The 25,439-nt window shown below is 43.6% G+C and overlaps 1 protein-coding gene across 1 annotated transcript in view; it reads right to left on the reverse strand.

Annotated features, from left to right (window-relative positions):
- Window positions 1-2,881: 2,881 nt before the first annotated feature.
- LOC121177994 (ATP-binding cassette sub-family C member 4-like) overlaps window positions 2,882-25,439 on the reverse strand; it is a 35,546-nt gene continuing 12,988 nt past the window's right edge. The window contains exons 27-36 of the mRNA XM_041032459.1: window positions 24,064-24,153; window positions 23,795-23,967; window positions 23,586-23,691; window positions 23,127-23,261; window positions 22,320-23,016; window positions 21,704-21,796; window positions 10,647-10,788; window positions 9,602-9,669; window positions 9,319-9,484; window positions 2,882-2,962 (exon numbers count right to left, since the gene is read on the reverse strand). Coding sequence (XP_040888393.1) covers window positions 22,957-23,016; window positions 23,127-23,261; window positions 23,586-23,691; window positions 23,795-23,967; window positions 24,064-24,153 — 564 coding nt within the window. The 3' untranslated portion in view covers window positions 2,882-2,962; window positions 9,319-9,484; window positions 9,602-9,669; ... (1 more) ...; window positions 21,704-21,796; window positions 22,320-22,956. The remainder of the gene's footprint in view (window positions 2,963-9,318; window positions 9,485-9,601; window positions 9,670-10,646; window positions 10,789-21,703; window positions 21,797-22,319; window positions 23,017-23,126; window positions 23,262-23,585; window positions 23,692-23,794; window positions 23,968-24,063; window positions 24,154-25,439) is intronic.

Here is a 25,439-nt window from a genome sequence, read left to right on the forward strand (position 1 = left end):
CTCACTTTGCCGAAACTGCTGGAAATATCTTAAGGAAATCACTGAGCTCCACGCAAAGATTTTTGCTCTGGAAGCTGAAAAGGAACTTCATGAGACTCTCTCGATCACACCTAGTGGAAAGAAGGCTAAATCTTTGTCCACAAAAAGCAGTGTTCATTATGATACTTCTGCCTCCGGCTAAACTTGGACGACACTGTGTCCTTTCCAAAACTTCAGGACCTGAACAGACTGATGCTGTCTGGCACATCAAAACCTGACTTGGCTTACAGTAAGTACAGTAACTCGGTGCCAAGCCAAAACCACACCGAAAGAGAAAAGTAAATGCTGATCACACAGGAGTATATGCTGCATCACCGGGCATACAGCTCAGAAACAAATACCGACCACTGTCTGAGCTACATGGAAATAAACCAGTAAACACTGCCGTAATTAAGAATTGTGACATACAGAATAAAACATCTCCAGAGAGAGATATACAGGAAGGGAAGAAGAGATATCAGGCATACAGAGACAATGGATCTATGCCAAAAGTGAAGGACAGACATATCTTGCTGCTTATTGTCTTTCCTTGGGCTACTTACGCTTACAGTGACTAAGCCTAACCCACTACATCCTGATTGACCGTCTTCTAGACAACTGTGCTTTCACACACACTGCCTACAGTCAGAAATACAAAGACACACTACTGAGGACAACAGCTCACCTGCATTACTTGGACTTGAAAACAATCTGATCTAATACGACACAAACTCATGCTCTGACTTCCAGCTCTGACTGTGCACGATATGCTGCACAGAGCTGTCTGACTCTTTAGTACTACTACTACTTTGCCATGATTCCTGCGCACGCAAGCACTTCACTGATTTAGTACAACTGAGCACCATGAGTCTTCGCGGTAACTTAGCTTGTGAGTGAGGTGTCCAAAACCTAACGTGACAAAATAGCAGTCCTCTTCCTTCGCATAACATGAATGAAAACACATGAACCTCTACAAGACAACACTTCAAACTACAGATCCAATCAAAGAACAACACCCCAGCTCACAGCCCGGATGCACTCACACAGTGAAACTTCAGTGACCGCTCTCTACGAATAAGGGAAAATACACAATAAACCACACCGAGGCTTCACTTTTACTTGACCGTATCCGTTTCAAGGCTACACTGCACTACATCTGAGCCTGGACGCTGATCTGGACACAAGCTGACTGCAACTCCTGTGTTAAAAAATAAAATGCTCTACAGCACTGAACTCTGACCTTGCCGTGGCTCGGGCCTCGCCGCTGCTGCGCAGGGTTGACTTTGGGGGTCTCCGCCGTCCCGGTGATGACTTCCTGCTCCGTAACCTGGGTTGGAGACAGCATACATTTAAAAACCAGGTGCAACATTTTGGGCCGTTTTCCTACATTTGAAACTATCAAAGAATTCCATCAAACACAGCTTTCCTCCCTTGAACAAAGTGGATAAAAGCAGCTTGTTTTGCAGTCAGAAAAACAATGAGTCCCTGTGCCACCGTCCTCCACACATGCCTGTCTGTTCCCATACAAGGGAGTTGGGGTTGGAGGCCGCAGACCACTACAGGCCCTGTCGTCGTTAGCTCGCAGTGACTGTGCTCACTGACCTGGCAGTGAGTCTAATGACTGACATAACATCATTCACTTCTCCTCTCACCGTTGGACCCAGTGACAGAGGCCGTCGCTCCCGCTCCTCGTCCGTCCGCAGCAGGAACGCCGTGTCCAGACCCGACGAGCACAGCTCGTTGTAGGTGCCCTGGGCCCTGACGTGACCCTGACAGAGAGACAGACAACCAAACTTATTACATGCTACATCATGTAGAACTGAAGAACACAAACATCACTACACTAGCAGACTGTCCGATCCCCTATGCACACCTGCCATGTGTAGCGTTGACCATCGCTTTTTAAATCATACCCTTTATAAGATGCTCCACCACAACGGCTTCATTTGCCAAGTACATTGGGGGGTTTGGTGCAAAGAGCGCCCGAGCAAATCAAACACATTTATATCCTTCAGATGGGATACAACACTACATTTAAATACAACCCCATCCCAGAGTGGACCGCCACACATCAATACACGTACAGGAACCAGTTTAGGTTTGTTTTCACACTGTGGAGAGCCCCAGCAGTCTAAGTAGCTGATGGGAAACACTGCTTTCTATCTTCCCAGGCCTTCGCTGCAGCCACCTTCATCTCTGCCTTGTTGTAGGGCCTCTCTGCCTTCAGCCTCATCTTCACTGAGTGGAACTCACGCAGCTCGGTCACACGAGATATCGGGTGACTCACTTGCCTGGTCGAGGACTTTCCACCTCATCGCCCTACAAAGCTCTTTGGTTGCTTTGGCCCCCGGGTTTGCGATTGTTCTCCAAATGACCAAATGTCGTCCGCTGAGTTTTGATGGATCTAAGTGCAGAACACTCCCCTAGACCTCTGCTTTCATCATCTTCCATCAAAGACTATAAAACATCATCAAAGAGCTACGCATGAAACCTTGACCAAACGCTAAAACAACACACACTGCGTTTAGCACAACATCTGAAATGGACACTGGTTCTGCTTAAAGTCCCTGTTCATCGTTCTCATAAGAACACTTAGTGAGCGAGTCACTGAGGAAACAGACCGTAGCCACAGACTGTAGCCTGGGGAGACACACTGCACCGGTCTTGTGAGTGCGACTGGAAGAGTTCTAGGCTAAAAATCAGCTGGATCCTCACTGACCTTCTTGTAGATCATGTGACACATGGCCACTCGTCTCTTCATGGCCGTTCTTTCGACGTGGTAGTCATAGTGATGTTGGAGGATGGTCAGTCCGAAGGTGGAGAGCGACATTGCTGTGGCGTCACTGTACACCATGCAAAGACTTCTATGGTCGTCCGGGTCATAATTCTCAAAGTACAGGATGATTTTGCCCAGGAGCAGACGCTGAATCACTTTAATGGCCTCCTTTAGAGAGAAGACAGTAACAAACAAGATACACATTAGAGATACTTAGGCTCTGACAACGCCCTTCTCTCTGCAGCTACATGCCGCTCCATCCCCAGGACTGAGTCGGCCTTTACATAAAGTATGTCTTACTTTAGTCCCTTACATTGTTTCTTAAATCTCACATCTATGCACAGACACATTTGTGTATATATAGAGTATGGACTTCCATTTCCATGTTCTATGTTAAACTAATCTGACAGTGACAACGTGAACAATCCGGCCAGTGCAGAGGCCTTCCCGTAAACTTCCAGTTTTTTATATTTTTTTGGGGAACAACACTTAAAAGCAAGATGCTTCTTTAAAACTCTTATTGTTGCTTCGCACAGTCCGTGTTTGCAGAAGCAGAACTACACCACACGGGAATCAGACATTTCAAATTAAGCGGTTTATGGCAACTTTGAAGGAGTTACAGTCATTGGACTATCTCTGGTATCTCTGGTAAAAAACCTGAAAACCTGAAATGGACAGTTTGAAAGCAGGTTAACACATATCAGTCACAGAGGATGGATGAGAGGAACACCAGCACTTTAGGTTCTGATTGCTATTAATGACCAGGGGTCCAAATTTCTATACAACCCACAAGTAAAGCAAAGACTGAGTTTGTACATGTGATAGATGATCTGTCCAGGGAGTTGACTGCGTGGAAAACAGGTTGTAAATCTAATTATTGTACAATCATTTTCACATGCAGACAACACACTGCGATTTTGACAAGACTGTATGTTGGCAATATGAACCAGACCATCAGACTGAACGCAATAACAAGTAGAGTTTCATGTTAGCTGCCTCTTCGCACATGAATTACTAAATGAAAGAAGTATATCATGTCCTCAGGTCGTGCTGCTGTATGTAAATTCAACTTGTTCAGCTAGTATCAACTCGGTGCTGTTCTGACAGCAACAGCTCACCCGAGATGCAGATACAATGAGCACACGCAGTCACACAGCCGCTCACACACACTACTTAATATGAGGTGGGTACATCTGTGCCAAGACTTTACACTGTTACGCACACCATCATTATAACGTATCCACATGAGACGGTAATAAGAAACACACCCTTGTGCATGTGGAGTCTGTGCAGGTTGGATAAGGCCACTGAAACTTTAGTGGTAACGCTTATTCCCTGCAGGTAACATATGTCAACGTGGCAGAAGCTACTCTCCCTCTCTCTATACGGTGCACGTCCAAACATCACACTACGTTTTCTCAACAGTAACCAAAAACTAATAACAAAAACACTCCACAGGCTGCCTTTAAAGGTCTGAGCTGCTGGATTGGGAGGCTTCATAGCGATGACACCGTGCATCCCTTTGCTGAATGTTGTAAAGTTTTCTCTAATCTTTTAATACTGCAGAGTAACCGTTGACTGACTGTAACCGTTAACTACCTGACACAAGTTCAATACAGCCCACGGTGAACCTAAAATGGTGCTGATTTGACTATCCGGGTGGCAACACTGTTGGTGTTTGCAGTGAAAAAGTCACTTTAAAGTCATGTCATCATCTGCCACTTATCAGGGTCCAGGCCCAGGTCGCGGGGGCAGCCCGCCCAATTCACAATGCACCAAAGTCCTATGGCACCTCCACGGGGGGTGAGCCCATGGGAGTGGGATTCAAACCCACGACCCTGACAGGTGGAGTCTCATGCTCTACCAACTGAGCAAACCAGGCGGCGTCACTTTAAAGTGACGCACATTATTCCTGAGCACACACAGCATTGAAGAACACTAATGTAGTTCGCATCCAATTCCAACCATGTCTATGTCTTTTAGGCATTTCTGAATGTGGCAACGTTCAAAAGGCGAAATCTGAAAACAAGCTCTTGCTTGATTCAAACTGAGACTTATGAAGGCTCTCATTTTTCATTCATTCAGGCTGAAAACTCCAGTTACTCTCTGAGGATGATTCTGTCAAACGACACATAACTCATAACCAGCAGAATGTACTGGACAGTCCAGATGCCTTGACATTGCTGGAACTGATCAGGAACATATAAAACGACTTCTGTACTTGAGTTGCAAAGGGTGGTTAAATTGGTGAGGATCCAATTGTCCAATTAAAATTCAAAACATATGAAACAAACCCTCTTTGCAACATGTCACATGTATCTCCAGCCCCAGTCACATCCAAAGAGATGGAATTCAAACTAAATTTGGGATTAACTTTCTTTTACGCACTTCCAACCCAATCAGTGGATTTGTCCACTTCACAGACAGACACCGTGATCCAACTACTCTGTACCGGCTGATAATCTCCTCGCCGCTCGTTCATATTCACACTGTCCTGAGACATCCAATTTTATGACCATAATCACTTACCACATAAAGATCCTAGAGTGAAACGTGGCATTTGCCAGCGTATTATGTCTACCAGCTGTCTTTGTCATCTCCATGGTCACTTTGGCTTCAGTTCAGGCGTTCGAGCCACAACTTCTACAGAAACACAGCTTTCCACACACACCGCTACACTCTGGCACAACTTAATTCGCTATGTGTAGTTAGACAACATCTTGTAAATCTGAGACTCGGCCAACAACGTTGTCCCACCTGTGGAGGGTCTCTGCCGAGCGGTCTCCACACTGCCACTGTAACCGCATCTGCACATAACTCCATTCGACTCCATAGACTGTTTCCTCTTGCAGAAAAACTCACAATAACACACACAGTCAAAGACGCAGTTGCAGCATGTTACCGATTGTTTGAACACAAACAGCTATAATGCCTGTATGTTGTCAGGTATGATTAAGGATCAAGATTCAAGATTCAAAAGGTTTATTGTCATTTGCACAATACAAAGCAGCTGTTCACACTATGCAATGATGCAATGCTACCTCCCTACACAAAATGCTATGTCTATAAAATAGATCTTACAAAAAGTAAAAAAATACAGTTAAAGACATAGAAATGTACAAAATACAGAATAACTTAAAGGAACAAAAGCAAAAGAGGTAAATGAAAAAGTAGCTGAAATATGTACAGATATCATTTAAAAAGAGAACACAGTAAGATGCCAAACAAAGAGTAATGCAAAGACTAACAGTGTCCATATAAGTGACCAGTAGTTAAAGTGATCATGTGTATGTGTGTGCTGTGTGGGGGGGGTGGTCCTAATGGGGGAGGTGGACGTTGTGGGGGGGGGGTGTCCGTATTCAGGAGTCCGATGGCTTGCACGTAGAATCCGTTGAGGAGCCCGGTTGTTCGTGCTCTCACACTCCCTGAAGGCAGGAGTGTGAAAAGACTGTGCTGCGGGTGTGTATTGTCCTTGATGATGTGGTAGTCCCTCCTGACGACCCTGCTGGTGTAAATGTCCCTGAGTGATGGGAAGGCTGCTCCAGAAATGTGCTGTGCAGTCTTTATCGCTCCTTCCTGAGCCTTCCTGTCCTGAGCAGAGCTGGCTCCGCGCCACACCGTGATGGAGCTGGTTATGACACTTTCCACTGTGCATCTGTAGAAATTGCTGAGGATTCTGGGTGACATGCCAAATTTCCTCGACTTCCTCAAGAAGAACAGTCTCTGCTGTGCTTTCTTCACAAAGTGGTGACAGTTGTGAGTCGAGGTTAACTCCTCACTGATGTAAGTCCCGACGAATTTGAAGGTTTCCACCCTACCTCTGTCCCACTGACGTGAAGTGGTGCATACGGCTCTGTCCTCCTCCTCCTCCGTGGATCAATAATCATCTCCTTGGTCTTGTTTGAGTTCAATCAGAATCAGAATCAGAATCAGAAAAACTTTATTAATCCCCGTAGGGAAATTCTTAGTTACTTACAACTGTCAGTTGAAAATAAATAAAATAGGAACATTGCACATAGAGTATGTAGTAGGAGAAAAAAGTTTCTAAAATACAAAAGTGCAGTGAAAACAAAAGTATAGTATAATGAAAATCAAGTAAAAATATTGTAATACCCCCCTTACAGTATACATATACACCAATATCAAACAGAACAATATCATACAAATAATAGAAAAATAGAAAGAAAAAAAAAACATCTTAAATATTTGCAGTCATATACATGGGATTTGTGGTTAATGGTTTAAAAATAAAGTATAAACAGTATACACGAGTCTGTGGTTTTTACACTTCACAGTTATACAGTCTGATTGCGACAGGCAGGAATGATTTCCTGTGTCGCTCTGTTGTGCAGCGTGGAACAATGAGTCTGTTGCTGAACGAGCTTCTGTGACTGATCCGCACATGGTGCAGAGGGTGAGAAGGAGAGTCCAATATTGTCCTAACTTGAGACAACATTCTCCTCTCCAACACTGTGTTCAGTGAGTCCAGTTCCTCCCCCACAACATGGCTGGCCTTCCTGATGATCTTATTGAGCCTGTTAGTGTCCTTCACCCTCAGGCTGCTGCCCCAGCAGGCAACTGGCCCTTTCTGTACACAGTGTCCATGTTTTTGGACCAGCCCAGTTTGTGATCTAGGTACACTCCCAGGTACCTGTATACTCCTCCACCATGTCTTGGCTTGTCCAGGTGGGTGTAGACTCTGTTGAGCAGGCAGATGATAGCGTCGTCCACTCCGAGACGGGGTGAGGGGTGTATGTGCTTCCTTGGTAAGTGCAGTCAGAGGATTCAGAGGAGGAGGTGTGAGCGAGGTCTTCATGTGGACATGAGGGAGAGCAAGAAGAGGAGGGGGGAGGGAGAGAGGAGAGAGGAGGGAGGGAGGGAGAGAGAGTGGAGCTGGTGGTCGCCTTTGTGCTGCAGAAGAGTCTGTTTGAGGGTGAGCTGGGGTCACTCTGTCAAATCTGTGAAAGAACAGGTTCAGCTCATTCGCTCATTCCACACTTCCATCAGCTCCTCTGCTGTTTGTTGGCTTGAAACCAGTGATGGTCCTCATGCCGCTCCACACCTCTCTCATGTTGTTATGCTCAAGTTTCCTCTCCAGCTTCTTCCTGTACAGCTCCTTGGCCTCTCTGGTCTTGGATTTCAGGGTTGCCTGTACTTTCCTCACCTCCTCTTTGCTCGTTGCCAGCTCTCAACGCCCTCTTCTTATCATTTAGAATGGCTTTGATGTCCTTTGTTAGCCACGGCTTGTTGTTGGGCTAACAGCTGACTGTCCTGGCTGGGACAATGGTGTCCACACAGAAGTTTATGTATCCAGTGATGCATTCAGTGAGCCCATCAATGGAGAGCAAGGAGAGATTATTTACCTGGCACCAGGTCACCAGGTCAGCCACTTGCCTTCTGTATGATGTCCAATGACTGTGGTGTCATCCAAACTTAATGATGCTGGCAAGAGTACATCAGCTAGTGCACGCCCTGGGATGTTGTCTGGGCCCGCTGCTTCCCGGGAGTGCTGCACCTCCACTGACGTCACAGAGAGCGGTGTGTCCTGTGTCCCTTCTGTGGCCACGGCTCCTCTCTGTCGGTTGGTGTTTGTCGGGTTTTTCTCTCTGTAGTCCGTGATGTGCTGGAGTCCTTGCCACATGCGCCGTGGGTCAGAGGTGGTGTAGTAATCCTCCAGCTTCAGTCTGTACTGTCTCTTGGCCTGTCTGATGGATCTGGAGGCTGGACAGAGGAATGCTGAAATGTGGACTGACTGTCCAAAGTGTGGCCGGGGCACAGCTCTGTAGGCAGCCTTTACATTAATGTACACCCCGTCAAAAGTGTCGGTTGCAAAAGCCAATGTGCTGATGGAATCTGGGGAGAACTTTCTTGAGGTTGCCGTCGTTGAAATCACCGGCCACGATGAACACTGCCTCCGGGTGTGAGTTCTCATGCCTGCTGATGACGACATGTAGAGTTTCTAGCGCGGTCACGTGATCTCCCCGTGGCGAAATGTATACAGCCATCAGAAACACAATCTCTGATGCAAAACCAGTTTATATTTGGTAACACCAGTATGTTACTGAAAATGCTTTTATGCCTCATTTAAAAGCCACGCACATAAATCATGTTGTATCATGTACTAGAACTGACTTTTCTTTACTTTTGTGTAGATCTGCAGTTGTACATCTACACAAAACCACCAGCAGAGGGCAGAGGGAGTCCATTATTCTACGCTCCTGCTCTGACAGTAGTCATCCTTTACCATCTCATTTTAAATGCATTCAGGGACATGATCCCATACTTCTACTTATCCCTGTTCAAATGCTGTAGCTCCTCCCTCTTTTTTTTTTATCTCTCCTTTGATTTATTTGAATTTGATCTTATTTTTTCCTACTTTTCTCAAGACAGAAAATGTGTTTTCATTATTCACAGATGCCGAGACACAACCACACAAAACAGCTGTTACAGCTCACCTAACAGTTCACAAACTGAAAACATCATTCAGGGGCAGTTTGATACTAATCTCTCATGAGAAACTTTACCTGAAAGTTCACCTCTCGCCACTGAAGGAGCTGCGCTCTGGACGGTCGCGTCTCCTCGGTCCGTCTCTATTGGCCGCCCGTCTGCACGTCACAAGTCGCTGCCGTATCCTAGGCCGCAGCTGTTGCTGTGTCACATCTTGTTTACACCAGGGGCCGAGGCTAGTTGCTGAAAAGCCCAAGAGGCAAAGTCAACACACTGCACATAACAGACACGGGGAAAAGAAAAAGCCATGTTTCTCACAGCAAAAAAAAAAAGGGTGTTATCAGGCCCAGTGTGACTCACCTCCGGCTGCGACGTAATGGCTGAGGGTATACTGGTCCCCGTACACAGACAGGCCCGTGCTGACCGAACTGCAGAGGCAGAGGGAGAGAGCTGACCGATGAGGGAAAGACAGACTGACTGAAACCATCACACGTGAAAAATAATCAAATCAATGATACAGACATTATCTAAAATAAATAATTTTTAAATGGACGTCACATCTAAAATATACTACAGACTAAGTGGCTGCCACAAGTGTTCCCATCAGATGAACTAACACATAACTTTGTCACAACCACCGTCCACCCTTAGAATACTGCAGCTTATTCTAACATCACCTACAGTGGGGCAAAAAAGTATTTAGTCAGCCACTGATTGTGCAAGTTCTCCCGCTTAAAATGATGACAGAGGTCTGTAATTTTCATCATAGGTACACTTCAACTGTGAGAGACAGAATGTGGAAAAACAATCCAGGAAATCACATTGTAGGATTTTTAAAGAATTTATTTATAAATTCCTGCATAAAATAAGTATTTGGTCACCTACAAACAAGCAAGATTTCTGACTCTCACAAACTTGTAACTTCTTCTTTAAGAAGCTCTTCTGTCCGCCACTTGTTACCTGTATTAATGGCACCTGTTTGAACTCGTTCATATAAAAGAACCTGACCACAGGCTCAAAAAGTCAGACTCCAAACTCCACCACGGCCAAGACCAAAGAGCTGTCGAAGGACACCAGGGACAAAATTGTAGACCTGCACATGGCTGGGAAGACTGAATCTATAATAGGCAGGCAGCTTAGAGTGAATAAATCAACTGTGGGAGCAATTATGAGAAAATGGAAGACATACAAGGTCATTGATAATCTCCCTCAATCTGGGACTCCACGCAAGATCTCATCCCGTGGATTTCTACACTACTTCAAGACTAAGTTAAAACAAAATATAATTTTACCCTTCCGCTTAAAACTAAAAATTGTTTCAAAACTTTCCTACATGCTCTCCTGGTTTTCAGATAATTAATACTGACGTGCAGACATACACAGAGAGAATACAGATTTCATTTACCACTGCATCCACACGACTCGTGTAGATTTCCGCCTGATTGAGCTGGATGTACCTCTGCCTGGCGTGGCGTGCGGCTGGCAGGCCTCCGTAGATCAAACCCCGCTAGTGCGGCCGCCATACCGCTCTTTATGACATTGGTCATCTGAAAAACAAGCAAGATAAGTTCATGGATTCTAACTCAATTTTTCTGTGAATTGTACTTTCACGGTTACCCCTTGTACTTAACTCTCGGCATTTTTAATTTACGACAGTGAACTTAACAACGTCCTGCAATTCCCAAAGTAGAATCTGACACTTCTGACATTTTGATGTACCCAAAGTCTCATTTACTACCAGCACTTCAGATCCCTGAAGGATCGGACGCAGGGTGCTACTAACATCAGTTTTCTTTGTCCATTAATGTACTGGTAATTTTTATGATTACACAACTGATGATTTGGTCAATAAAAAGCTGGAAATTCTAAATAAACAAGCAAAGACAGAGTTCACTGGCACATAAGTTCAGAACAACAGGAGAGCACAAATGAAAGGCTAGAAAGCTGACAAAAAGGTGACTTTATCCCTACAAATCTGACTCTGAGACTCGGGAAATGCTTAAATATACGACTCTAAGAGCAATCATCTCCTATAAGAGCACAAGATCAGAGATAAGAGCACTATGGTTAAGCTGAATGCTTAAACATGTTTTAGCTTGCATTTTATTCCATGTCATCTAGGTTTATTTAAACACACCCTGTGTGTCTTCATTTGTTGTTTCATAATGTGGGGTGGGGGGCGTTTCCAAGAATGTAATATAAAACTTTTGATTCATAATATAAACCTGTTTAAGGCTAATTCTGTTTGGGCCTTTTGTCCACTTCAGACACCAACACTTGCTGCTAATAACTTCATATGTGTTTTTGTCTAATTCCATTGGGAATACAATGCATTGAGGGTTGTGTTGGGGGATTTATAGCGCCCCCCTGTGAGTTGGGCTGAGAATGCTTTTGTGAACGTGTTTCACAGTTTGAAGACAAGTTTGTGGTTGAAAAACCATGACTTGTATCCAGAATGTCAATAAACCCGGCCCCTTGCACAGACACCTTGGCTGACGGCGGTTATGTTTTTCTCCCCATCCGGCCTTTATGTTCCAGGTGTGTTTCTGAGTATACAACTGGCTTCAGGTGGGCTCGCGGTGCCACCATCAGGCCGACTAGGGCCATATTTGTTGGGAAACATTTGCACATCATTGCCGATTACTGGCCCAAATTTCATGTTTCTAACTCAACAATTAAAACTAATCACAACCATAATAATAAAATACACCACCTAACAAAGTCACCATGTCTTGGAAACTGCCCTCCACCTGCTCACTTCTTCTCAGACTCGGCTGTGGCTTTTCCAGCGCCGTATTTTCTTTCTCTTTGACGGAAAAAAACCAAACTACTTTACATTCTCTCGACTTTACAACTCTCACGATCTGTGAAACTATGATGTAAACTTCAGTCCTCGCTCTAGTCGTCCGAAAACTGCAAGAAAAACGTAAATTACCACGCCTGTCCGATAATGGAAGCGCCAGTTGCCGTAGCCTTAGCGTTTGTCGACCACGAGGCTCTCTGTGATCTCGGCGGGGAAAAGCGGTTTTTAGCGTAAGGCAGGCAACTCCTCTACAACAACCCGGTTTACTTTATGAAGCAAATAAGCCTGGTTAATACACAGAAATTCCAGATAATACCTACAATACCGTTTCTCATCGTCGCCCTTCGGCAGCCATCACGCGTGACGCACCAAGACACTACCTCTGACGTCGGCACGTTCAGGGAAAGTCATGAGTCACGTGTGTGAACAGCGCCCCCTGTCGGTGGAGGACCGAAAACGTCGCTGCGTTATTTGGATTGCACACAGGCGTGCAAATGTAAAAAGCACAAAGACGCTGACAGAGAACACTTCACTGAGAGGATGTTTTTAAGAACCACACTGTTTATTTGCCTAAACACAAAACTGTGGACAAGCCCTGACAACGAGTTGAATGTCATATAATCAGGCACATGATCACAGCTTTTTTTTCGACTTAACATTCTAGGTTTTACCACAGCTCATATCAGACTGTAAATAATGGCATGAGCACTGTGCGAATACTACAACATATTCAGCACAATCCTGTATCAGTAACACATCATCTGTCACCTGGACACAAAGGCAGATTCTTCTCTAAAGGTAAATACAGTAAATGTGAGTGTTCCTCCGAAAGCCCACACTTCAAAATAAAACAAATGTAAAGTCATTACTGCTTCCTGTTGGCACTTTGTTTGGAATGAAATGTTGATGATGTCAGAGGACATTGAGAAACAGACACCCTTATTGCATTGTTTGCATAAACAAGCACATCACACAGCGTGTGGATATGTTGGTGTAATGGAGTTTCTCCAGTTGTCCAGTAGAGGGCGATGTCGCAAAACCCAGTTCAACCTCACTGTCAATAAAGACATGATTCAAACTACTTGAAACTAAAAGATTACCATTCAAAAATATTCAGCAGCAGTGATGACACCTTTCCCATCAAGAACACAGAGGATTACATATTAACTATCAGCAAAATAACAGTGCAATTTCCCCATTGTGGGACTATTAAAGGTTTATCTTATCTTATCTTAGTATCACTTTTGATCATCCCACAGGTTCACGACTAGCCGGAAAGCATTACTTGTAGCTGATATTACCACCTTTCAAGAAAGACACCCTTTGTGTCAAGAGCCAGCATCACACTTTGTTATAATTCAGATGTGTAACATTAGAATTACAGGTGCTCCAAAGCTGAGCGTACAATACTTTTATCAGTTTTGATGGTCTGTAGGAAAAAGCTAAAAAGGGGTTAAGCAACTGCCTGCATAGTATCACTCCACAACTTGTCTTTTTTCCCCCCTTTTATCAACAAGGCACTGAACTTCTTTAACTGTGTCCTTGAATGTAGTGAAAGTTTACCAAATTGACATTCAAGTACTAAATTGGAACTAAAGAATTTAAAGATTTTAAATAGTTTGGGTGACTCATAGGAGAAAGATAAAACAAAATTAAAAAACAAACAAAAAAAACAAAACAACAACAAAGATGGTCACAACTGCAGCAACAATAGTCAACATATCCTGACTTTTACCACCTAGTAAAGGTCAAACTGAAAAAACAGAGGATCCTCTGCCTCCTCTGAAGCTGCTGCTGCAGCAACGCCCTCTGCTGGTTGAAAAGACTTACTGCATTAATGAAAAGTTTAATATACTTAAAACAATAAGACACAAAAGCTGGGTCATAATTTCCAAGGAATATAACAGAATAAACACCACACTATCTGACAGGTTTAAGAAACGTTTTCAGTTTTAAATTATTAATATTATCACTAAGTAATCCCTGTTTATCACTATTTATTCTGTGAAATCTCCCTGGTTTGCTAGCAAGTCTACCGTGTTACAACGTTCTTCTTCTTCACTGAGTTCGTGCTCATTTACAAAAATCAAACGTGCGCAAATGACAGCTAAAACCTCTGTGTGTAATGTGACAACAATGACATAATTCAGGTCCCAAGCGCAGCACAAAAAAATGAACACAACATAAAATTGAACTTCATGCTGATCCATCACAGAAGCTCGTTCAGCAACAGGCTTATTGTTCCACGCTGCACAACAGAGCGACACAGGAAATCATTCCTGCCTGTCGCAATCAAACTCTATAACTCTGGTCTGTAAGAATCACGGACTCATGTATACTGTGCATACGTCATTTTTAAACTATCAACCACAAACCTCATGTACATATTGCAAATATTAATATATTAAGATGTCTTATCTTTTCTATTTTATCTGTTTGATATTGGAGTTATTGCAATATTTTTACTTGATTTTCATTATACTATACTCTTATTTTGTTTTTCATTTATTTTTGTTTTTCATTTTCACTTATTTATTCTAGACTTTTTTTCTCTTACCACACACTGTGCAATTTCCCTCTTTTCTTCTTCTCCAACTGGGAGTTAAAGTAACAGCAAGAATTTCCCTACGGGGATTAATAAAGTTATTCTGATCTGATCTGATTCATTGGTATTTTGGCAAGACATCATCTGTCAATTCAATTCCAGTTACAGTTTACAATAAATGCAGAAGAACCGCTTCAGAAGATGTTACAAGGATTATTTTGGACAAAAAAAACCCCAAAAATTACTTGGCTGCTATCTCATTATTTCTCTTCATTTATTTACAAAGAATAAACTGTATTTGAACTTGACTAATCCTAATATTAACCCACTCATTCAGGTGGATAAATCATGCAGCAGAGCTTGAATTCACTGAAAGATCGTGATATTGCTTCAAGAGGCTTTAGGGGATATGACCAGAGTTCAAAAGGAAAAAAAAAAACAAAACAAGAAAAGAAAAAGAGAAAAGAAAGCTTCAAAAAGTTTGGCAATACTTCAGCTGTCACAGTTTAGGCTAAAAGCAATGAAACAAGACGCACAATAACACAATATGATCGTTTTGGAAAAATAAAAAGTGCAAAAGGTTATTATCCACTTAGGATGATTAAGAATTCCAGTTGAAAAACTAGGATGGCTAAGATAACTTTTTTTTCTACACCCACATCAAGTTAAGCAGATTCACTAATCATACTGTACAGAAGTTCTTCAAAGTGCAAATATTATGAATTGGCATCAGCTTGTATATACACTTCATTTTCTGGATGACACAATTAATCAAATAGTAGGGTTTTGTTTTTTTGTTTTCTTTGTCCAGTCAGGCTACATTTTCATGGCGCGCACTGCTCATGCTCCATTCACGCTGGACAGTATCCCCTGACCGCACCGCTATTACGCACACACACACACGCACGCGTCACAGAAATCGCAACATCTGCTTATCTTGTTCTCAGTTTGTCGCACGCTAAAGATGTCTTGTCCACACAAAAACCACCTTCAAATAACCACCAAAATAACTTTATGTACTTGATCAGTCAGCACCTCAGCTTTAACAATCGCTTCGCTCTGGAACAAACCTCAGCTCATGATTGGATCTCCATCTCTGGTGACTACTCATCTACATCTATTCCATGATCACAGGACTTTACATCCACAAGTATATTATTGTAGGTCATTACAAAGAACTACATTACCTTAACCGTTTCTGCACTGCACAGATGTAAAATGTTTATTCCGCTCCCACGGCAGCAAAGCGCGAGGCGCAGGGGCAGGTCCTCCTGCCTTTGGGTCGCTTTCTGCTGATCCGTCAGGAGCCGCCTGTGCAGCCTAAAAACGCTGACTCGTCCCAGGAGCTTTCACTGCTTGGCTGTGCTCCTCGGTAGCTTACAGATACTGTTTAGCCAGATGTACTTGGCAATCAGTGTGGAGAGGAAAAAGCAGGTGTCTACAAAAGGTGAGTTGTAGTTTTTTGTTTTTCCTTCTGAAGAAAAATATGCTTCAGAACAGATGATAAAGTTTTGGCTTAGGCAGTCAGGCTGGCATTTTGGAAACATTCTTTTCATTTGTCTTTGATTCAAACAGAGAGAATGCCGACCAGGTCAACACGTAGCACTACTTCTAAAAATATGATGGAAAAAGAAATGCTACTGCTACTGCTTAGGCATAGGTCAGGTCAGCTTGACAGTTATCATGAGAAGACAGAAAGGGAGGGCCTTAGCTTACAAACTCCTCATTTTGTATGTTAAGGACATGTATTTTCCTATTTTGATTGACAGACAGGTTTCTATAGACAAAGAAACAAATGTTTGAAACAAAGACGTGATCTTTGTTTCAAACATTTGTTTCGTGGCTCACGGGTTCCAGAAAAAAAAAAAAAAAAGATGAAAAATGAGGTCCAGAGGTCAGGACTTCATTTAGCTGTTTGTCTCACAAAATTGGACATTAAAAGAGGAAAAAGCTGTTTCCTACTCTGTGTTAGATTCTGAGCCATCGATGAATATCACTGGCTTTTCCTCATGCACACTTGACTACCCTAAAGGTCGAAATTTACCATTTTACTTTTGGGTTTGGACTTGTTAGGGGTACCCCTTGCAGCCAAAAACAGGCCCAAAAGAAGGACATAAGGGGATCCCCTTACATAGGCAAAAGAGAGGTAAGACTAACCCCTTGGAGCCTGTGGGCCCTGTTTGGCCTCCAAGGGGCAGGTAAGGGTCAGGACACCCCAGATGGGACACACACCGCAGGAAGCAATCCTCAAGCATAAATGCTTAAGTCTCCCCATGTTCAAGAACTTCCTTCAACCAGACCACTTTCTGTGCTGATTGACCTTTTTTTAGCAAGTACAATATTTCCTTATTATTTCCGTATTCAGCAGAAGCAAAAAATTCCAAAACATTGTTCAATCTGGATACCCATAACCACAACAACAGCGAACCCAAAGCCTAGCCCATTCCATACTAAACCGTCACAACCTGAAACGACATTGTTGTACTGTTTAGTACAGCGTCACAACACCTTACAAATACTACTTACTATGACTTCACAACTGAGGCATAAAAATGGACATAATACAGTAAAGCCTCTAAATGGCATAAAAATGGTCATGGTGGAGCAAAGCTTGGTAATGGCATCAAGGCTTCATGATAGCCTCCAAACAATCATAGTATCATAACGCATCAAAATGACATACAAATGGTCACAGTTTAGTCAGGCATCAAAACCTGATACCAATGGACATAGTAAAGTGTGATGGCCACACCTGTGACCACACAACACACTGCAATGCACCTACAGTTTAGTTTCTTTTCACCTTTTCTTTGTTTACATGGTTTGTTCTAATTCTGGTTTTCTTGAGTTACCAGTGAAGAGGGTGCTTTTGCTGCTGGTGCTGCTGAGTGGCATCCCGTGAAGCTGGATCCAAAGAGCACCACCCCCAGAAGTGCAGACATTATATGGAGGGAGCAGCCAAACTGGGCTGCACTAAATAGAGACCGCAACATGGTGGTGGTGGTGGTGGTGGGGGGTGTTAGGAATTTACTTTGTACACTAATTTCTTGATTTCTGTTGTTTAATTACGAGTTAAAGATATATGTTACGGACAGGCTAATTGTCTCATTTTGCTTGCTGTAGTTCCATTTGTTGCAATGTTTGTTGTTTGTCATGCCTCTCTTGGTTAAAATAATGGCCCGATCAACCATTATAGATGTGCCCCTTGTTGTTCACTGTGTAGCTCTGTTTGTCTTTTGTTGGCCAGTTGGTCTGTTCACTTCACTGAGTATGTATTTTTTTCAGTACAGTTCTGTGATGTGTCTATGGATCCAAGATTGTTATATTTTGGTTGCAACATATTTCTTTGCTTTTTTTGAGTAAATAAAACCCACGTCTAGAAGAAATTAATCTGTGTTACTCATGCTTGCCAGTTTGGCCCCTTCAATAAGGTATCCAAATGAAATAAACAGACTAAATTAAGGCTTCAAAGTGGTCATGGTTTAACAAGGCATCAAACCCTGATCATAATGGCCATATAAACACGTCCTAGTATAGTAAGGCGTCAATACTGAGTGAAAAAGATCAGAGTATAATAAGTCTTCTGAATTGACTGCTAAACGTTATACTATAGTAAGGCTTCAACACTGAACACTAAAAAACATCACACTATTGTCTGGCTTCAAATTTGAGTGTAAAGCGTCATAGTATAGTAAGGCATCAAACTTGAGTGAAAAACATCATAGTATTTTGAAATACAGAGACACGTCATACTATAGTAAGACTTCAAAATTGAGTAAAAAACGTCATACTATACAATGCACCAAAGTTCTACGGCACCTCCCGCAGGTGGTGGGCCCATGGGAGGTGGTGCCATCCGGACTGGGGCTCAAACCCACACCCCTGAGAGATCAAGTTGCGCGCTCTGCCAACTGAGCTAACCAGGCGGCATCAAAATGCAGTCAAAAACAACATAGTATAGTAAGGCTTCAAAACTGAGTGAAAACCATCACAGTATAGTAAGGCATCAAAATGCCATACAAATACTCAGTCAAAGTCAGCTCTATTGGCAAAACCATATGTACAGGTCACACACAGGATTTGAAATTACAGTGCTCCCTAGAGCCACAGTGTTACACTAGACTGTGACAGTTCGCAAAGGGTATGAATCATTTTGTACATGCCTCTTTTTGATCAAATGTACGGTAAATAAAAGCTGAGAAATAATTTTGTCCACAATGATGCCTCTTGTACATTGTCTTATTATCTTCTGGGAGACGTCTGTGTCATTTTCAATCAAGACAAAAACTTGCTGGTATAAAAGTAATTCAAAATTTGCCAGGCGTCTGAATAATTCCAGGCTTCACTGCATCTCATGGAGAATTTCACTGATCAAAAACACAAAGACTAGTGAAAAGACTCTCCGACCTGTTACTCCAAGACCTCCACCGTGATGCCCAAAGTCATACTTGGAAACACATTTCAAGGGCCAAATTTCTAAAATTGGGGTACATTTCCCTCCTCTTATTTCTTTAGGAGACTCCACTTAAAATGACAATGACATTCATGTAGTATCTGCTTGGACATTAGCACATGGAGTTCAGCAACAACATGCAACACCATGTCATCTCCGTTACTCCAACCTACTCCATGACCATCAATGTCAACTCTGTCTCCTTCATGTTTTACATGACACATTGTGAAGGAATATGCTTTTTTATGGGGAGCACACTCATTACTAGCAGTATCACCACTCACATTCTTACGAGAAAAAAAAACCCAAAACATGACACCTATATGTTCGAAAAACCTTTAGACCTCCTTGACACTTTTCAGTTGGTCAAAACTCAAGTCACACAAAGACTTTGTATCTTGATTTACTTCAACTTGATTTACTGCTTATAGATACCAAAGTTATGTTCCAGAAGACGTGTTTTTACGTTGTATAGCAGCATAAAGTTACATTAAACAGTCCTACTTGCTTCCCCAAAGAGGATAAAAAACAAATATGGAGATAGTCAACTGCCATCTGCTCTGTATTACATGGCCATTTTTAAATTTTTATTACTTTATTGATCCCTCCTGGGGAAATTACTCTGCATTGTACCCACACCAAGTGAACAAAACACACACACCAGGATGCACTAAAGACGCTGCGGCAGGGGGCTGCCTAGTGAGGCGCCCGGGGAGCTGGGGTGGATCGGTGCCTTGCTCAGGGGCACCGCAGCCATGGTCGCAGAGGCAGGGGAGGCGCGTCTCCTTCACCACCACCGTATCCATTTTTTGCGCTCGGTCGAGGGATCGAACCCTCGACCGACCCTCCGATCTGAGGCCGGTCGAAAGTCCAAAGCCACACTCTTAACTTGCTGCGCAAAGGCTGCCCCATGTTCCATAAGACAATAACCCATGTTCCATAAGACATGACAACTTGACTGACAACACATCGCCACAGAAGAAATATACAACGCGCTGTCCAAAGTTTGTAGTATTTTCTGCCTTCACGCAGTTGTACATACTGAACAACATTCCTGTGCAGACCACAGAGCTGCTGTGACCCGTAACTGCTTCCCTTTGATTATTAGCTGATATACAATGTCCAACCTTCAAATTACAGCTTATGTACTCAAAATGACACACACAATGATTAGCCTGACCTGACACACACACACACAGCCCTGTACAGACAAACAGTCTTCCTCCTTCCCTTAACACTGAAAACAAAAGTCCAAGAGACACGCATACACATAAGAAATCATTAAAATAGTGGCAACACTCACACTGGCACGTCCTCTCCACCCTCTTTTACATGAGTTCCACAACAGTGACATCTGGTGGTATCCTTGTAGATTACACCCAGACCCACCAAACTCACAATACACCAAAACTTGCATTCCTTGTAAAGGGGTCCAGTCTAAATAATACTCATAACACTGATGACAATAATAATAATAATAATAAATTAGAACAGAAAAATTCAAATCTTACAGGACATGCTCGTAAAATCTCCAGGGTATAAAATATACTACTGCACACTCCTCTCACAAACACTCCTAAAGTGTTTACAAAAATAGACTGACTTTTCACAACACATTTCCTTTCAGGTTTCAGGTTTTTTTTACAGTAGCTCCAACTACTAGTCACCATAACACTTAAACCACATTTTAACTGGGGACACTGTCTTCGTCCACTTCCACAGGCCACATGCTCTGGCTTTCAAAACAATTTCCCCAAACCTCCCACATTCCCCTGGGAGGGGGACTCTTCTCTTTGCTCTTGGGCACGACACCCACACAGAGCTCGCAGCGTGGGGTTTGCAGAGGACCTGATTCGGATGAAAGACAAATCGGACACCTCCCTCTCCCCTCCTCACCCTCCTGTACGTTACACATGTGAGTTGGCCCACGGCCCTCCCCTCGCCAATTAACACCTACTTAATGACAACGTTGACTTGTCCCTAACGTTCCAACATGTGTTTTTGCACTATGACCTTAACGGATGTTTAGTCTGCGTTCAGACATAACTGGCATATCAATATGCAAAACCTCAATCATTGAACCTTCTTTAAAACTACTGAGTATGTGGATGCCCAGCTGGGGAAGGGACCAGATTTAACATTTGTCATCTTTTTGGTTTGATGGGAGAATAAATAATTGAACAGAGGCTGGTTATTGTCTTTCATTGGGCTACTTACGCTTACAGTGACTTAGCCTAACCCACTACAGAAAACTCAGCTTTCACACATACTGCCTACAGACAGAAATACAAAGACACTCTGCTGACGACAACAGTTTAAATCACAAAAAGCTCATCTGCATTACTATGACTTGCAAACAATCTGATCTAATACGTCGTTCTTTAAAAAGACAAACTCCTACTCTGACTTCCAGCTCTGACTCTGCACGATATGCTGCACACAGCTGTCTCATTCTTCTACCTTGATGCACTCACACAGTGGAACCTCACTGACCGCTCTCTATGAATAAGGGAAAATACACAGGAAACCACATTTAGGCTTCACTTTTACTTGACCGCATCTTCATTAAAGTCCATTTTAAGTCTACACAGCGCTACATCTGAGCCTGGACGCTGATCTGCTTCTGTGTTAAAAAAAAAAGATACGTTCCACTGCACTGACCTTGCCGTGGCTCGAGCCTTGCTGCTGCTGCTGCTACACAGGATCGTCTTCAGGGGTCTCCGATGTCCCGGTGATGACTTCCTGCTCCGCAACCTTGGTTGGAGAGGATTTACATTTCAAACCAGGTGCAACAAATTTGAGCCCTTTTCCTACATTTGAAACTGCAACTTGAAACTATCAAAGAATTCCATCAAACACAGCTTTCCTCCCTTCAACAAAGTGGATAAAAAGTGTTTTTCAGTCAGAAAAATGGTTCCATTTGAAGAAGAGGCCTCATGAATAAGACAAAAAAACACAGAAGAAAGGACAAAATATTAGCCTAAAAGAGAAAAGCAAGGGGTGCTCAGATCATTTGGAATCAGATACGACAACCTTCATTGTAAGCTCATTTCTGTATGAACGACCCCTTCAGAAACTTCACAGTAATGAATGATTGACAACAAATGCAATGACTTGACTGTTGTCGGTGCCCGGTGTGTTCCGTTTCATATGTTGCCGCCAAGCTAATTATGAAGATGGTGCATTTGTCCAAAATACGGCCCCTGTGCGACCCTCCCGCCGTCCTCCACACATGCCTGTGTGTTTCCAGACAGGGGACTTGGGGTTTGTCTCTCACCTCGTTCGTCCTTCGCTCGACCTGTGTTTCCCGCAGCTCCGAACCCGGACCCTGCTCCTGCCTCTGGCTGTGTCCAACCCAGTGGTGGGGCTGCTGGTGATGCCCGTCAAAGACCTGTGCTGTGACAAGACGTTCCCATCGGCTCTCTGACTCTTTTGGCACCTTGACTTTGACTTTTAACAAATTCATTCTGACCCTCTGAATACGGCAAACTCACTCCTGGGAGATCAAGACCCTGTAAAGACAAACCTCAGACACACAGTTTCACATTCAGCCACACAGATCTGTGATCATCAGAAACACATGAACCTCAGGCCGTGTGAAATATTAGAACCCTTAGGAAAAAAAAGCTTCTCTCACTCTTGTATTGATCTGATTGTGATAGACAACAACAAATCATTAAAAGTGTAGACATGCTGACTGTACTTACCAGAGCTGTCGAGCTTCAAGAACACTTGTCTCTCTTCGGACACCTTACTGGCACAAACATACAAAGACCCTGACTCTCTTGACCTTGGCGTCTCCTTTATTGCAAAACAACTATTGCACCCTTCAACGCTTCACAGTAAAATCAAGTCCAAAGAAACCTCCCCTCCTCTGCTCCTTTCGCAGATACACCGCTCTACCTCCTGCCTCTTCACGGTGCCGGCGCGGCACGCGTTGCGCCGCTCTCGGGTCGTCCGTTCTGCCCGGCCGCCTGTTCACAAGACCGATCCATGATTTAATCATAAAAGACTCCTCTGAAACACTAAGACACTACAGACCGCCTACTCGCATCTTTTCCAGACCGGGCCGCTTTCCCCTCACCTGTCTGGCCAACTCCAGCAGGGCCGTCGCCTCGGACGGTCCCAACTGCTGCACCGTCTTGTACAGACTGCCGTGTTTGTTTTGCAGCAGGGTCCAGGGAGAGTCAAACTCCTGGATGACACCGCTGTCCAGCACCTGAGAGCCATACGCAAAATCAATGTCATTGCTGACTTCACTGTCCAAACATTTCTTACACTTAAACTCAGCCACACGTGCCAGACCACTTAAACATACAATGCTCATGTGACCAACATCACACAGGACAGAAAACCGTCACTGATCTCAGAGCACTTGCACATGTACATGACGTACCGTGTACTTATGCAAATAATTATGCTTGACATCAGCTGCATGAAAACTACAGAGCTCACATTCTGTATATATGCTCACTGATATACAGAGTACAGTTCACAAACCATTAAACGACCACAAACTGCTATGAAAACCCACGAGACTCACCAGTATGCGGTCGCTGTCCACGATGGTGTTCAGCCGATGAGCCACGGTGAGCACGGTGCATTCTCGGAACTTGTCCCGGATGGTCCTCTGGATCAGCTCGTCCGTCCTGCGGATACCACACCCACAAACACTCAAAACATTGTCCTGGGGTACAATTCGAGTCCAGTCTCGGATAAACGGCCGCTTCGTGGCCGTGTCAGAATGCGTACCTGGGGTCCACGTTGGCCGTGGCCTCATCGATCACCAGGATGCGGTTCTTCCTCAGGATGGCCCTGGCCAGACACACCAGCTGGCCCTGGCCCACACTAAAGTTGGAGCCCGACTCGGCCAGAACCGTCTCCAACTTGCCGGGCAGCTCCTCCACCACGGACTTCAGCTGCACCTGCGAAGACAATGCACACAAGGTCAAGGGACAACTGCCTGTGCGGCAATGCCGGCTACCCGCTCAACTCCCAAATAAAACCCCTCAGACACTTGCCTCTTCCAGAACCGTCCACAGCTCCTCATCTGTGTGCTGCTTGAAAGGGTCCAGGTTTTTCCTCACAGTGTCAGTAAACAGCACCGGGTCCTGGACAATGCAGCGAACAGCAGCCAGGTGGAAAACAGGGTTAGTAGTTATTGAGACGCTCTTGTGCCCTTTGGCCTGCTCTACAGGGGAGAGGGACATTCACATCGCTGTCTAGTCAGACAGCTTCTAGTTGGACAGCCACCCGCTAACTCCTTTACCTCTCGCCATCTCGTGCTAACCTCGGAAAGCACAGCGCAAACCAACTCATTCCTTTTGTCCTTTCTGTTCTCAAAATCCACGGAAGACTACAGCCACTAACAGCTTCCTCTTTAGTAGCACCTTGGACACTTGAAGTACACTCATGTGCAACTGCTACATAAGGAACAGTGGACTTGTACTGCCACACATAAAGCAAAACCCAGCTTTTATTTCAGATCACCTTATTTGTACCCGTAAGTCGATTTGTCACTTTTTGACAAAAAGAACACAAAACACAAAAGAAATGAAACACAAAACCAACACACTATAAACATGATGATAAACAAGCGCTAAAACTGCTAAAAGTGCTCAAGGCTCCACCAATCAGGACACCAAGGAATAATTCAACTAAAAGGTACGGTAACATACATAAAAACCTCTAGACTACAACCAAGGTTAAAACAAGTTTATACAAAGTTGAGAAAGAAGGAAAACAAAAGTTAAAAACCCAATAAAAATAATAAAAGGAAACTACAAAAGGAAAGCTCAAGCTATCCAAGAAAACAAACTACATATACAGTCTCGCCTCTCATGAGTGCAAACGCTTATGAGAGGACATCTGAGGACAGACGAGACCAAAGGAAGCCAAATGGACATGCACCTACAGCATCACCCGTGAAAACACTGTGAGGGTCTCATCCTGCAACGGGAAACATCAGACCGGGTGACAAGACATACAGTTTCACAGTGTGCTCTGCTATGTTGTCTGAAGGCTATTCTGAACTGTGACTCTCTGTACCTGTAACCACTTTAACATTGTTAACACTGTAACACCTCTCCCAGCAGGGGGGACAATAAAGCATGTCTTTGATCACGCCTACTGTAAACACTCAGGACAACCAAATGGGGTTCACTCCCAGGACATCTAACGCATTTCCAGATCGGCAGTACTACATAACAGTAAGGGACATCTGTTCTAAATGATCACAAGGTATAATCCTTATTTTCTTCAAACACCTCCTGTTTTACAACTCAAAAGAATGTGAGAAAACCTGTACAAAGGATGGTTTTGGGTACAGCTTATTTCTTATTTAACAATCCTAAACTTAGTACCACTAAACACAGATACATTGGAAAAAAAATGTTCT

The sequence above is a fragment of the Toxotes jaculatrix genome, chromosome 24 (genome assembly GCF_017976425.1).
Source record: "Toxotes jaculatrix isolate fToxJac2 chromosome 24, fToxJac2.pri, whole genome shotgun sequence".
NCBI classification, from domain to species: Eukaryota; Metazoa; Chordata; class Actinopteri; family Toxotidae; genus Toxotes; species Toxotes jaculatrix.